The 15,392-nt window shown below is 44.0% G+C and overlaps 1 protein-coding gene across 1 annotated transcript in view; it reads left to right on the top strand.

Moving 5' to 3' along the window:
* The window catches only part of CPLANE1 (ciliogenesis and planar polarity effector complex subunit 1), a 132,938-nt gene that overhangs the window by 108,627 nt on the left and 8,919 nt on the right, over positions 1–15,392 (top strand). The window contains exons 35-37 of the mRNA XM_061608417.1: positions 269–433; positions 1,227–1,324; positions 7,792–7,914. Of these exons, the coding sequence (XP_061464401.1) occupies positions 269–433; positions 1,227–1,324; positions 7,792–7,914 (386 nt within the window). The remainder of the gene's footprint in view (positions 1–268; positions 434–1,226; positions 1,325–7,791; positions 7,915–15,392) is intronic.

Genomic DNA, 15,392 nt, shown 5'->3' with positions numbered 1-15,392 from the left:
GATTGTTAAAAAGTTATCACAACTGAGGAAGGATGGTACATCCGAAGCCCAACAGTTGCATGTGGCTGGCTGTCATGTTCCTCTGAGGAAATTATAGAGCGGGTCTCAACAACGTACGGTCCATAGGTGAATTTGGATCCCTCTCTGGTTTTTCCAGAACAGCAGATAAGCTTTGGTTTCTTCTGTTAAGCTGATCAGCAAGGAACAAGACTTCTACATTTATTTAATAAATCATTAAATAATATGCATCTTGTTTTTACCCCTTAAGAGCCTTGTTATCTGAGCATCACAACGTTAGAGTCTCTGAAGCCCTCACCCTGATGCATGAGCTGTTGTCTGACACAGTGCAACTTCCTTTAAGTGAATACAAACCATTATGTAAAACAAGATCACCTCATGATTTCAAGCGGCCACATATCACTTCTGCTGGAGGGTAAGGTGTTTAATTTTTCCAGCTCACCTTCAGATGTACCAACTGACAGTGCAATCCTATGCATGCCTACTCAGATGTCAGACATGCTGGCTTCAATAGAACTTACTTCCAGGAAAGTGTATATATGATTGCAGTCTGAGAAGAATAGTTTTTGTTTCCTGCAGTATACTGAGAATCAGGATGAGTTCCCTAGTAAAGACAAATGAGCAGGGTCCCCTAATTTGGGTCAGGAGTGCAGCATGGATGGATTAGGATTAAGCACATGTGCAAATGCAAATACACATTTTAATATAACATGTAGTTTAGCCTTCAGGCTTTGTCATATAGAGATTGTTATAGATTCATCTTTGCGACATCCCATGCTAGCAGTAAAAAGAAACCATAACTTAGTAGTAGAATATAAGTACATGTAGAAGTTCCCAGTTCAAGCCCTGGTATCTCCAGTTAAAACGATATGGTAGAAGGTAATGGGAAAAGTTCCTCTTTGCCTGAGATCCTGGAGAGTTGTGTAGATAATACTGGGCAAAATGGCCAAATAGTCTGACTTGGTGTAAGGCAGCTTCCTAACAACCACAAAAACCATATCCAATAACTAAAATTACTTACAGTTTCAGGAACAATTGCAAAAATGAACAGTTTGACCACTGCTGTGGCACATTGTTGTCATTACAAACATAATGGTTAGCCCCAGCATGGACACTTCTGTTTTTATGAGAAGCTATTCTAGTTTGCTTTCGTATATTATTTCTGAAACCAGTATTGCAATGATAGAAATGTGATATCTCTCTCTTAGAAGTTACCTGGCTTCAAGGAAGAAGGCTTCTGACAAAGTTGGTTTGGGTCAGACAAGATCATATTCTACTCTGTCTTGTGACATAACTCTGAGGAAAGGTAAGAATGCAAAGGAGATGGCACAATCACCAGATTGCACTAAACTGTAGTGGGGTTACATGGTTCTGTTTTCTGTTTCCTGAGTCATTATGTAAGATGAGTAGTTTTCCCCAGGTAGCATGCCATCAGGTGGGTTATAGTGCCACCTAGCATCTGAAGGCAGGAATGCACAGGAGTCAAGACTTGAGCTGCTGCTTCTGGTCCTCACTCCAGTCCATTGCTGCCTTTCTCCAAGGCATCTCTCTCCAACCTTAGGTCTGCTAATTCTTTGTTTCCTGTGAGTGTTCAATTTGTTGGTTGTGTGGAAGTGTGTGAGTGAGTCTCGTTTTTTCTATTGCTTGAGGCTGCTGTTTGAGTGAGAGCTATCTGTGTTTTGAGTGAGCCTTGTGTGGTGGTGTTTGTTTTAATCCCTTTCCGCCAGTGGGGCTTTTCCCCCCTCCCCTCCCCATCCTTCTCTGTGGGGCTAGTGGCTGCGGCCTGGAGGTTTTGCCCTAACTTCCTCTCCTCCAGCAGGGCTTTTCCTCTCCCCATTAATCCCTTCATCTCACTCTTCATCTTCTCTCTAGGGCTTGCAGCTCCATCTCTGGAGTTTTTTTTACTGCAGCCTCTTCTCCTCCAGTGGGGCTTCTGTTGTCCTCCATGGGGCTTGTGGCAGTGGCCCCAGAGTTTTTTCCTCCATTTTGGGGGGGGACCACAGCACAGTTCCCCGGCATCCAGGTGGTTTCATTTTCTCTGCTTCTCACTTCCTCAGAGCTCACAGTGTCAGTTCTGACAGGGGCCTTCCTGATCTGCTGAGCTAGCTGCTGTGACTCACGATGCTTTGAAGCATGCAACCACAGCTTCTTGTCTTCTTTCTTGCAGCACTTTTGTTGATCCTCTTGACCAGCTGCATGTTCCTGTCCTCCTTGCCCTTGGTCACCCATTTTTCCATAGGTTTTCCCAGGCCCTCTATCCGCCATTTTGATTAGTCTTCCTGCATTTTCATCTCTGTGTCCTCCGTATGCCATTTTGCCTCCTGATTTTCCTGCATTTTTTCTTTGTGTTCCTGACTGTCCATCTCCATCTGTCTTTGCATGTACTTTTGCTTGTCTCTCTCTCTCTCCCATCCTATCTCGGAAAGGGTGAAGAGATTTAAAGTTATATTACAAAAAAAATTTTTTTTGAAATAATATTGACCTGTGGTTTGGGCTTCACCACAACCCCTCTACCATGTGCATGTATCTTTGGCACCCTGCACCACTCTTTCAGTGCATGTTGATATCTGGATACCACACATCTCTACCATGTGCTTGTGCCCTGGTCTCTTTGTGTGTGTGTGTTGAATTTTGGATACCGCACCCCTCTACTGTGTGCACATGTTTTTGTGTGTGTGATATCTAGGCGCCGCATCCCTCTATAGTGTGCATGTACACCATGGCTGACCCAGCTCCAACTTTAATGAGCTTTAATGACCAGTCCTGTGAGGTGGCATAGTCTACTTCTTCTCAGTTTTTGATTGCTTCAGGCCCTAAGGCAGGAAAGCACAAACCATCCAAGCATGGGCCTTCCAAGCATACCAAGAAGTCGGTTCTATCTGCAAAGCAAACAGTCTAACTGTTTTGGCTCCTCTAAACCGGGAGGGGGGAGGGGAATTCCTCCTCAGAAATTGCACAAGAGCAGCAATGAATTGTGGGACCATGGGCTACCTGGAAGATGACTGCTGGCAAGTGATGGGTTGCATCTCACAAGGACTGGGAAGAATGCACAGCATGAAGAACTTCATCAGGAGGAGAGCTTTAAACTGAATCCTAAGGGCGAGGGAGACGTAAACGTGGAGGTAATGATTGACAAAGCCTTATGCACAGTAACAGGAACTGAGAGAACAGCTCTGATGAGGTCCAATAATAGTCTTCATAACAATATAGGAAGGAAGCCAGACTGTAGATCACATAGTTTTCAATGTCTGTATACTAATGCCCAGAGTACGGGAAACAAACAGGATGAACTTGAACTCTTAATAAAGGAGGGTAAATACAACTTGATAGGTATAACTGAAATTTGATGGGATAATTCCCATGACTGGAATACAGCAATTGAAGGATATAACTTGTTCAAAAAGAAGGAACAGAAAGAAAGGTGAAGTCACGCTATATGATAAAATTATATATTTCTGCACAGAAATACAAGAGGATAAGCTTGGTAGCCCCACCGAGAGTATCTGGATAAAAATTAATGGGGCTAGGAATAAAAGGAGCATGGTGGTTGGAGTCTACTACCAACCACCCAATCAAGGAGAAGAGGATTAAACTTTTGAAAAGCAAATTGCCAATATTTTGAGGATGCATGATGTAGTAGTAATTACCCCGGTATCTGTTGAGAGACAAATTCTGCCAAATTTGGCCCCTCCAAGAAATTTCTGACTCGTGTAGAGAAAACGGAGGCAGAAACTAGAGAATCAGCTAACTTTGATTTGATTCTAACCAACAGAGATGACTTGATGAATGAAATGGCAGTTACAGGAACTCTGGGGGAAAGTGATCACATTATACTTGAGTTCTTGATTTTAAAGGAAGCAAAAGCTGAGAGTAGCCATATGTATTTCCTGGACTTCAGGAAAACAGATTTTAATGAACTCAGAACAATGATAAGATTCCACGGCAAGCAATTCTAATGTGGAATAAAAATTTGAGGCCTCAAACTTTGGTTCAGAATTTGTAAGTACAAAGGGAGTGATGGGGAAAAGTGACATTGAAGCATGCTGAAAGGACATGTTATGAGGATATGTCACACAACGTTCTGAGAAACTGCTGACACTCAGCCTTCTAACTGCAAGTAGATAAAAGATGTTTCTGTAATAATAGGATGTTCTGTTTTCTAAGAGGCAGAACGCTGCTGCCTGGGTGCTTTTGAAAATCCCTATAAGAATATGCTGAAAACTGCTTGAGACAGAGAACTTTTGGACTTGCATGTTTTTTCCATGCCTGTCTGAATTTTCTCTCCGATCAGCTGCTTGCTCTATTTTAATAGTGTCTCTGGCAGATCTAATTCAAACACAACATGAAGCTCTGTTTCTTCAACACTAATGAGAAAAGGAATCCAAGAGGAGTGGGAGTTTCTTGAAGAGGAAATTCTAAAGGTACAATGGCAACATATAAAACTATGGTGCAGCCACATTTGGAATACTGTGTAAAGTTCTGGTCATCTCATCTCAAAAAGGATATTATAGAGTTGGAAAAGGTTCAGAAGAGGGCAACCAGAATGATCAAGGGGATGGAGCGACTCCCTTACGAGGAAAGGTTGCAGCATTTGGGGCTTTTTAGTTTAGAGAAAAGGCTGGTCAGAGGAGACATGATAGAAGTGTATAAAATTATGCATGGCATTGAGAAAGTGGATAGAGAAAAGGTTTTCTCCCTCTCTCATAATACTAGAACTCGTGGACATTCAAAGAAGCTGACTGTTGGAAGATTCAGGACAGACAAAAGGAAGGACTTCTTTACTCAGCGCATAGTTAAACTATGGAATTTGCTCCCACAAGACGCAGTAATGGCCACCAGCTTGGACGGCTTTAAAAGAAGATTAGACAAATTCATGGAGGACAGGGCTATCAATGGCTACTAGCCATGATGGCTGTGCTCTGCCACCCTAGTCAGAGGCAGCATGCTTCTGAAAACCAGTTGCCAGAAGCCTCAGGAGGGGAGAGTGTTCTTGCACTCGGGTCCTGCTTGCGGGCTTCCCCCAGGCACCTGGTTGGCCACTGTGAGAACAGGATGCTGGACTAGATGGGCCACGGGCCTGATCCAGCAGGCTCTTCTTATGTTCTTATGTTCTTAACTGCTTTATTGAAGCATACTGCTTCCAACTTTGGAGTCAGAGCATATCCATCATGGCTATTTATTTATTTATTTTATTACATTTTTATACCGCCCCACTAGCATAGCTCTCTGGGCGGTGTACAACAAAGCAATACAAATATATACAATAAAATCCAATAATAACATACAACAAAAATACAAAAAATACAAAAAGCTAAAAACAATTTCAACACATTTTAAAACTGAATTAAGTTAGATTAAAAGCCTCAGAAAAGAGGAAGGTTTTAACTTGGCGCCGAAAGGATAACAATGTCGGCGCCAAGCGCACCTCATCGGGGAGACTGTTCCACAGTTCGGGGGCCACCACTGAGAAGGCCCTAGTTCTTGTTACCACCCTCTGAGCTTCTCTATGAGTCGGAACTCGGAGGAGGGCCTTCGATGTAGAATGCAGTGTACGGGCAGGTTCATATCGGGAGAGGTGTTCCAACAGATATTGTCCTGCGCCGTATAAGGCTTTATAGGTCAAAACCAGCACTTTGAATCTGGCCCGGAAGCAAATTGGAAGCCAGTGCAGGCGAGCCAGAACAGGTGTTATATGTTCGGACCACTTGGTCCTCGTTATCAATCTGGTCGCCGCGTTTTGCACAAGCTGTAGCTTCCGAACTGTCTTCAAAGGCAGCCCTACGTAGAGCGCAGTGCAGTAATCCAGTAACCCTGATAGCCTTACCTTCCATGAATTTGTCTGTTCCTCCCTAAAGCCATCCAAGTTGGTGGCTATCACTGCCATGTAATCACATGGTCACTTTTAGACAATAGTAAAGGCTATCAAGCAAGGGAACACTCTAGCCTTTGTGGATTCCATGAAAGTGCATGTCTTCTCTTTCTGATTGGCTTCTGAAGACAGTTGTCACTGAGATGTTCCCTTCATTCAAGGATTCATCAAATTCAACTTTCAGAGTTTTTTTGCAAAGTCTTCTTTTAATTAAAACTTATTTATGTAGGCAGTGCACTCTCACCTTTAGCTGCCTAATCATGCAACTAGTTTACTGTTTAAATGGGAATTTGAATGTTTCCAGATGACCATATGATGCAGTGCTGGTGGGTTCTTAGCAAGTTGTCTAGTATTTGTCAGGCTACATATCCCTTGTTAGGGATGTGAGGTCTTAACTGTGCAAAGGACTGGATCTTATCTAGTTACTGTAGCCTAACATTCTCTAGTTAGGTGCCATTACAGACCTTGGCTCAGCACTCTACCGAGCTGTCAGGTCTCCTGTTCACCTTTCCACCAATGCCTCCACTGTTGTGAGTCATGGAAAATATAAGAACACACTATAGCAGTCTGGTAAGAACACATTATAGCAGAGTTAGCCCATTCTGGCCCAGTCAGCCATATTGGGTGGAAATAAGTAACTTGCAAATTACTCTGTCATGGCATCTTCCAGTGCATCTACCCATGCTGTCTCAAGGCTCTCTTGAACCATCCAGACCCAGACTAGCTGAGATTAACAACTCTGGTGATTGAGTGGTGAAGAAGGCTGATCTCTTGCAGGACATGATTGGCACCATCTTAGCATCCTGTCAGCCTTCCACAAATCGATTCTACAAGTCTGCATAACGCAATTTTGCCACATGGTATCCTCAAAATAAAGTTAACCATGAGTTTCTACAGGTTGGGTTTCATTTGGGCCTCAAGCTTAACGCAGGGCAGAGACAACTAGCTTCTTTCTCATTGGTTCTCTGCTTTTGAGGGGTACTTGACTGACAAGTCTTTAAAAAGAGACGATTCTTCTTTCACTTGGGCCAAGCATCACCTACACTTCTTCAGGATGGAGCATCTCAGTGGTGAGATGAGTATCCAAGTGATCTGGCTCAGCAGGCAACAAGGGATACCTTGGGAGTGGAGACTTCATTCTGAGGTTTTCTGCCAGTTGCAACATAGGTTTCGTCCTTTGACTGTAGACATGTTCACCTCGAGTCAGAATGCTCAGCTTTCCCCACTTCTTCACAGGTTATCATGAGATGAAAGCCGAGGTAGTCAACACTCTTCTGGCTCCTTGGCCAAGCAGTCTGCTCTACACCTTGTCTCCTCTACTCCTGGTGGGATGTACTCTCCAGAAACTCTGCCAGAAATGTGCTCAACTGATTCTTCTCATCCCATACTGGCTGCACTTTCCATGGTTTTCGGATTGCCTGAGCTTGTCAGTCATAGATCCAGGGAGGTTGCCAACGAGGCCAGATCTTCTGCCCCAGGGACCTCCTCTGGCATCCAGATCCTAACAGCCTGGTGATGGTTGAGCTGCAACAGTTAGGGGGCTACCTATATGTTCATTTCTCTTGTCAGATTTATCCATACGCATATTGCTAAGACTATTTTCTACTTGTTGAATTTATGATGTTGAGAAATGGTCAAGATTTTATTACAGGTATTATCAGTATTTTGCTGCTCTTCTGTATGCAGTTGTTTTTCTGGGTTTTTTTTCTGTGTATTCACTATGCAACTACTGCTAAGATATCCTCCTTTGGCCTTGTCTGGAATGGAGTAAGGACTGTAAGGAGCAGCTCAAGTCGTGACTCCTGTGCATTCCTGCCTTCGGATGCTAGGCCACACTATAACTCACCTGATGGCATGATACCTGGGAAAGCCACCTTTCTGTTTTGTTTTCTTTTCTGCTTAAGGACGACTATGCCAGGCTCCTTACAGAAGAAAGGCATCAGAATCCCGTCAAGGGGAAATGTGGTGGAAAATCAGAAGACAGCAGAAGCAATGGTCAAGTCCGAGGCTTCATTTAAGAAGTCAAGGTTTGTTATTGGACAAATTCCAGTGCCGTTTTCATTATAAGCCAAAGAAGTCAAAAAGACATGGGTTAGAGGTTTAACTCATAGAGCTAGTTAATAAAAGTTTTTATGTTGTTGTCTGCTTGGGTTGGGGAGCTTTCCAGAACTTGGTCAGACAAGCACAGTGCTACGCAACTTCCCCGAGGCCTGCAAACTTCATTGAGCTTGTCCATCTGTCAAAGAAGCTTTAAAAACCTGTGTTGCATGTGTGTGGCTAACTCTGTGTAAACTGTATTAGGGTCCAGAACTTGTAACAATAGATATAAATTCAAAAGCATTTTCTGTGCCTGTGCAGAACCTCCTGAGCCATAGAAGAACGTTTGGGGGAACTAAGAATGTTTTATTTATATAGCATTTGAAAATAATGAACTAGATAAATACATACTTGGTAATTATACATTTTGGTAGCATGACCAGTGATCATCACTGTCAATTCCAACAGCACGGAGCACAACATGGAGGAGGCTATGTAAGAGTAGCAGCTGGAGCAGAGCTTTGTGCTGTGATCCTTTGATCCTAGGTTGGAGGCTTTTGACTTTGTACAATAACACTAAGATCTACGGTGTTGAGAAGCATATATTGCATATAGCTCATCTTGTTAGAATGTTAAAGGATGGGATGGTCAGTTCTCTCATGGATGACAGAGGTCTCCAAGTGGGTATTGTAGCTCCCCTTACAGCTCAGAGACAGGAAACGCTTCAACAAATAATTATGCTCCTCCCCTCTTGCCTCAGTTTGTTTCCTGTCTCAGCTCGGAGAAAATCCTATCTGGTTCTTCTGTTCTTCTCACTGAGGGCTATTCCTTTTTCCATGTTTTTCCTAGCTTTGTTCATTGTTCCCTGTGCTTCTCTGTCCTCCCCTTGTTCTGGTTGTTGTTTCAAAAAAAAAAAAAAAAAGAACCTTTCCTTTTTTCAATTCCTTATTGACAGCTGAAGGAGATACTTTTCCTCTCACAAAGGCTATACCTTTATCTTCTTTCATTTCCATTTTCTTTTCTAAAAAAAAAAAGACCCTGTCAGACTTACCTCTTATACCTTTCTGTTCTTGAAAAGCTAGTCAGACTTACTTTGCATTTTCTGCTGGCCTCCATCCTTTCTTCGTCGCGATGGATAAACTCAACGCTAAGGGGCAACCATCAAGGAAAAAACATGCTAAAAAATTTGGGCAGTAGCCATGATCAGTTCCCAGTCTTCCCACCATTTTACTGCGAAAGCCATCTGTGCACACTAATGACCCTGATAAGGGAACTTCATCAGGCTCTTGTTTTAGAAGCTGCCATGGATTGGAAACATTCCCAGGTAGTGAGTCCACGGAGGTGGTCCAATTGACTGCGGGGTTACAGGAAGTGGCGGTGGCAGCAGCGAGCAGAGAAGTAGTGCCCACCATTACGAGCTAAGGTCAGATACGACCCTTAAACGATCTCATGACACTAATGCCCTGTCAATCCGGGCTTCTATTGCAGCTTCAGTTTTTAGGGCGGCATTGCTGTGGGTGGAAGACCTGCTAGATAATGCTGATCAGGATCCGGCTAGGGTTAGGAAAACTCTGCTAAAGGTTTCCAGATCTTTGACATTTATAGTGGATGCAACTATGGACTCCACTCAATTTTCTTGCAGGGGTATGGCAACGGCGACAGTTGCTCACAGGCACCTTTGGTTGAAGCACTGGATGCACTATTCCTCTTGGAATAGATTGAGGAACAAGCAACAAGCCTCAACAAACCACTTTCTCCAGGAATTCTTACAGTCAAGGGAGACGGATGCCAGAACCAGTAGCGATTCTGACTCTATGGTGCTACCGCCAGTGGGGGGAAGACTCAGCCAGTTCTTCCATTGCTGGCAGGCTACCACTCAGGACAAGTGGGTGTTGAAGATTGTCAGTGATGGATACAAGATAGAGCTGTCGGAGTATCCACCTGCCAGGTTCCTTCCTTCACCTGTTTCCACTTCCACCGTGAAGCAACAAGCAGTCTCAAGTGAGATTCGCCACTTATCAGAACATCTCTGCGATCGAGGAAGTTTCTTCCGGTGAATTTTTCTCAGGGCTCTACTCAGTAGTTTTCTTGGTGGGGAAAAAGGATGGAACATGGTGTGCAGTACTCAATCTCAAATTCCTCAACCGTTTTTTGATTCAGCAGAAGTTCAAGATGGAGAACCTTACGTCCATAAGGGAGGCCCTTCAGCCCCACGACTTCCTAGCATCAGTGGACTTGAAAGAAGCCTATCTACATCTTCCCATTTTTCCAGTGCACCAACAACTGCTACATTTTTATTGCAATGGAGGCCATTATCAATTCAAAGCCCTATGTTTTGGCCTGGCATCCACACCAAGAGTCTTTACCAAAGTGATGGTGGCATTAGCAGCCGGGCTTCAGATGCAAGGCTTGCATATATATCCTTATCTGGACGATCTCCTGATTCGATCCAAGTCTCTCCATCAGGCTCAGAAGGATGTCCAGATAATGTTGGCTCACCTAAAGGACCACAGCTTCTTAGTGAACACTCAAAAGAGCCAGCTCAGTTCATCCCAACAGCTACAGCACCTGGGAGCATGGCTGTACACTATTCACCAGTCCATCTCCCTCTCACCAGAGAGGATCCACAATGTCACAACCATGGTGGTTTCATTGGCTCGGGTGATGTTGGCTGATGTGATGAAGCTGGCAAAGTTGTTAGGCATGATGGCCTCCACAATAGGAATAACTCCATGGGCTCACTTACATTCTCACCTACTGCAATGGCCATTCCTCTGATACCAGGAAGACATTGCGCACTACAGGCACTGATAAGTGCTTGTCTCTTGGCAGGTAAAGAATTCTCTTCTATGGTGGGCATTGACAGCGTTTCTGCGTCCCTCTACAGGATCTACCTCGTTCCCTCATCACTAATGATGCAAGTCTCGGAGGATGGAGAGCCCATTGTCAGAGCCAGTACATACAGGTTGCCAATAGAGACACGCAGAAGTATCAACTGGCTGGAGCTTCAGGCACCACATCTGACCCTCCGCCACTTTGTCCACTCTCTCAGGTATCCGGATGTACAGCAGGGCTCTGCTTTTTGGCGGCTCGCTTTTCGGTGTTCCATTAATATGGCGGCTTTCAATTAGAGTAAGGCCCCACTCATATGGCGCTTGTTCCACTTTTACAGTGTTTTTTGGGCATCGGACACCATTTTATTGACGGAGTTCTGCTTTTTGGCAGGTTTTGCTTTTAGGCGGGGGTCTGGAACGTAACCCGCCGTATGAGTGGGGCCCTACTGTACTGATTCGCACTGACAACGCAACAGCTCGGTCCCACTTGAACAGACAAGGGGGCACTAGGTTGATGGCTCTCCACATAGAAGTGATGGCCATGCTTTCATGGGCGGAGCAGCACATCTCTTCAGTCAGGGCGGAATACATCCAGGGTCACTTGAATGTAGCAGCAGACTGTTCCTGGGGGAATGGGCCCTCAACAGGAAGGTGTTCCATTCTCTCCAGGCAAGATTCAGCACATTCAGGGTAGACCTGTTTGTTTCTGAAGAAAACCACCAGAAGCAATGCTTCTTCTCTTGCTACCTGAGTCGAAGGGCAGAGCAGCTGGATGCTCTGGTGGTTCCGTGGCTAAGGAGCCTGCATTATGCATTTCTTCCAACTCCTCTTTTGTCCAGGGTGCTCAAAAAGATTCAGTCAGAGAAGGCTCGAGTGGTGCTGATAGCTCCCTATTTGCCAAGATGTCCATGGTTTTTGGATATCATCCAGCTGGACATGTCGCCACCATTCTATCTCCCATTGTGCCCAGACCTGCTTCATCAGGAGCCTCTGCTCCATCCAAACCCTCAGTGGCTTCAGCTGACTGCCTGGAAATTGAGCGCCAGCAACTGATAAGGTCGGGAATTTCTTCAGAGGTAGTGAATACCATCTTAGCAGCTAGACATTCATCGACCATTAGTAGTTACCAGGCGACGTGGATTTTTTTTCTTGTGGTATAATAAAAAAGGGGTCAACCAAGAGTCTTCAGAAGGGTACACGTCGTAACACTTTGAAAAGACAAGTGTCAGCCTTGTCTGTTTTGCAAGGGCAGGCATCCAGTTCTCTGGCTGCTCATGTTACTAAAGAGATTCCTCTGGGGAGCTACAGCTATCCGCCCGCCTGTTCACCACCATTTTCCCACATGGAGTCTGCACTCAGTCCTATCTGCCTTGCAGAAGCCCCTCTTTGAGCCACTGAGAACAGTTCCTCTGGAGATTCTATCTTTTAAAACAGTTTTCTTGGGACCCATTACATCAGCACTTGGGTGTCAGAGTTACAGGCTCTATCAGTTGAAAAACACCTTTGTACCTTTTATAAAGACAGAGTGGTGCTATGCACTAACCCAGCCTTTGTTCCTAAGGTAAACATGGATTTTCATAGGTCGCAGGAATTAATCTTGCCTTCTTTCTGTCCTCACCCTTCTCATCCCAGAGAGAAGGTGTGGCACTCTTTAGATGTCAGTCGTGCACTAAAGGTGTATATTAACAGTGTTGGAAGTGGGGCAAGAGCAACTCCTGTTTGTGTTCTTTTTGTATTCTAGAAGGAAGATAGAGTTAGGGTCTTCCAGCTGGCTAGGCTTGCCTACCTGTGCTCTTCTCTAGCTAACTTCCTTCCGTTGTAAACTGATATGCTCAGGGAGCTGACCTGCCCCTCCTTCCTTTGTCGTCATCTTCAACCATCCGAGGAGAGAGGAGACATCTTTGTCTTTGCTCTCTCTCCTGAGCCATGAGGGCAATACTCATGTCTGGGCATTGCGCCTCCAACTTAGTTAGAACTAGGTATGCCTTTCCTATCTACTATGTATTTCTATAAATAAAATAGTTTTTTTATTTTACTGAGTCTCAAGTCTCAGTGATCTAAATGCAGGGTAAAAGCCTGCTGCTTAGGTAAATACACATACTGGCACACACGCATCTCAGAACGCTGACGATTTCTGCATATACAAATTTCCATAACAAAGGGTTATGGCTGCCCAGGAACCTAAGTTGAATAGCAAGTTGTGCCTGAAAGCTAAAAAGACTAAGTACTGTGTGTGATTTACAAAGAGATCAAAAGGAGAAAGCAAAGCGGAACAAAATATAGGAAACCATGGCTGAAGAATCAACACTTAAGACAAGCATCCCAAGGCTGAAGAATGACAGTTATGCAATTTGGAGTCTTCGAATGACCTCGCTTCTAGAAGGGGAGAATCTGCATGGAGTCCTAACTGATCCTGAACTCTCAGCAGCAGATGAAGAAGCCACTGCATCCTGGAGACGTTGTTGTTGTTATTGTTATGTGCCTTATGACTTATGGTGACCCTATGAATCAGCGATCTACAACAGCATCTGTCGTGAACCACCCTGTTCAGATCTTGTAAGTTCAGGTCTGTGGCTTCCTTTATGGAATCAATCCATCTCTTGTTTGGCCTTCCGCTTTTTCTACTCCCTGCTGTTTTCCCCAGCATTATTGTCTTTTCTAGTGAATCATGTCTTCTCATTATGTGTCCAAAGTATGATAACCTCAGTTTCATCATTTTAGCTTCTAGTGATAGTTCTGGTTTAATTTATTCTAACACCCAATTGTTTGTCTTTTTCGTGGTCCATGGTATCCACAAAGCTCTCCTCCAACACCACATTTCAAATGAGTTGATTTTTCTCTTATCTGCTTTTTTCACTGTCCAACTTTCACATCCATACATAGAGATTGGGAATACCATGGTCTGAATTATCCTGCCTTTAGTGTTCAGAGATGCATCTTTGCATTTGAGGACCTTTTCTAGTTCTCTCACAGCTGCCGTCCCCAGTCCTAGCCTTCTTCTGATTTCTTGACTATTGTCTCCATTTTGGTTAATGACTATGCCAAGGTATTGATAATCCTTGACAAGTTCATTGTCCTCATTGTCAACTTTAAAGTTACATAAATCTTCTGTTGTCATTACTTTAGTTGTTTCCTGCTTTTGTGCTTTCCTCTTTAACTTTCATCAGCATTCGTTTTAAATCATTACTGGCTTCTGCTAGTAGTATGGTATCATCTGCATATCTTAAATTATTGATATTTCTCCCTCCAATTTTCACACCTCCTTCATCTTCGTTCAATCCCACTTTCCGTATGATATGTTCTGCATATAGATTAAATAAATAGGGTGATAAAATACACCCCTGTCTCACACCCTTTCTGATTGGGAATCAGTCGGTTTCTCCATATTCTGTCCTTACAGTAGCCTCTTGTGCAGAGTATAGGTTGCACATCAGAACAATCATATACTATGGCACCCCCATTTCTTTTAAAGCATTCCATAGTTTTTCGTGATCTACACAGTCAAAGGCTTTGCTGTAATCTATAAAGCACAGTGTGATTTTCTTCTGAAATTCCTTGATCCATTCCATTGTCCAACATATGTTTGCAGTATGATCTCTGGTGCCTCTTCCCTTTCTAAATCCAGCTTGGATGTCTGGCATTTCTCGCTCCATATAAGGTAAGAGTTTTTGTTGTAGAATCTTGAGCATTATACTTTACTTGCATGGGATATTAAGGCAATAGTTAGATAACCACTGCATTCCCTGGGATCCCCTTTCTTTGGAATTGGGATGTATATTGAACACTTCCAGTCTGTGGGCCATCATTTAGTTTTCCATATTTCTTGACAAATTTTTGTCAAAATTTGTACAGATTCGGTCTCCGTAGCTTGTAGCAAGTCTATTGGTATGCCATCTGTTCCTGGTGATTTGTTTCTTCCAAGTATTTTAAAAGCAGCTTTCACCTCACATTCTAAAATTTCTGGTGATTCATCATACGGAGGTGTAAGCATGCCAAAGTGCAGTTGTGATGCGTCCTTCCCTGGCTCTCCCTGTCAGGTTCCTACCTGCGCGTGGCTACTGCCTGTCACTAGGCAGCACCAGGGACTCCACCAGTCCGGACCGCCCTCTCTTATGGTTTCTCTCCCCGCTCTAGCACAGATCTCAACAGATCCCCCTGCTAGGCAACCACCAGTAACGTCCCAATACTAGTATTCCCAGAGACTCTGAATACTGGTATTGTTATTCTCTTCACCGCTGCCACCATTTGTTACAGTTCCCCTTCAGCCTTGGTCATTACCTTACCCTCCCTTCTGGTCTGTGAAACCCCAGCCAAGGATCAGGCCTTTGGTAAACCAAATTAAGTATTTATTACAGATAACAAAGCTAACAAGATTAACAAGATTTCTTCTTAAGGCACATAAGCATATGGTTTTACTCAATACTAATCCGAACTCCACCTCCCTCCTTCTCCACTCTCTCCTGGTAAAACACTCTCTCCAACCCCACCAAGCAACCCACTCAGTTCTCTTCTCCCCCCCTGATTCCACTCTCACTCTTCCTTTTATACGTTCAGCCATTTTAAACACTCAGCCAATCATCTAGCATTCTACTGCCCATTCACTCCCCCTCCTCTTTCACTACTTACCATATATC

Source organism: Rhineura floridana, chromosome 1, assembly GCF_030035675.1.
Source record: "Rhineura floridana isolate rRhiFlo1 chromosome 1, rRhiFlo1.hap2, whole genome shotgun sequence".
Taxonomy (NCBI): domain Eukaryota; kingdom Metazoa; phylum Chordata; class Lepidosauria; order Squamata; family Rhineuridae; genus Rhineura; species Rhineura floridana.
This window is presented reverse-complemented; position numbering and strand designations above follow the sequence as displayed.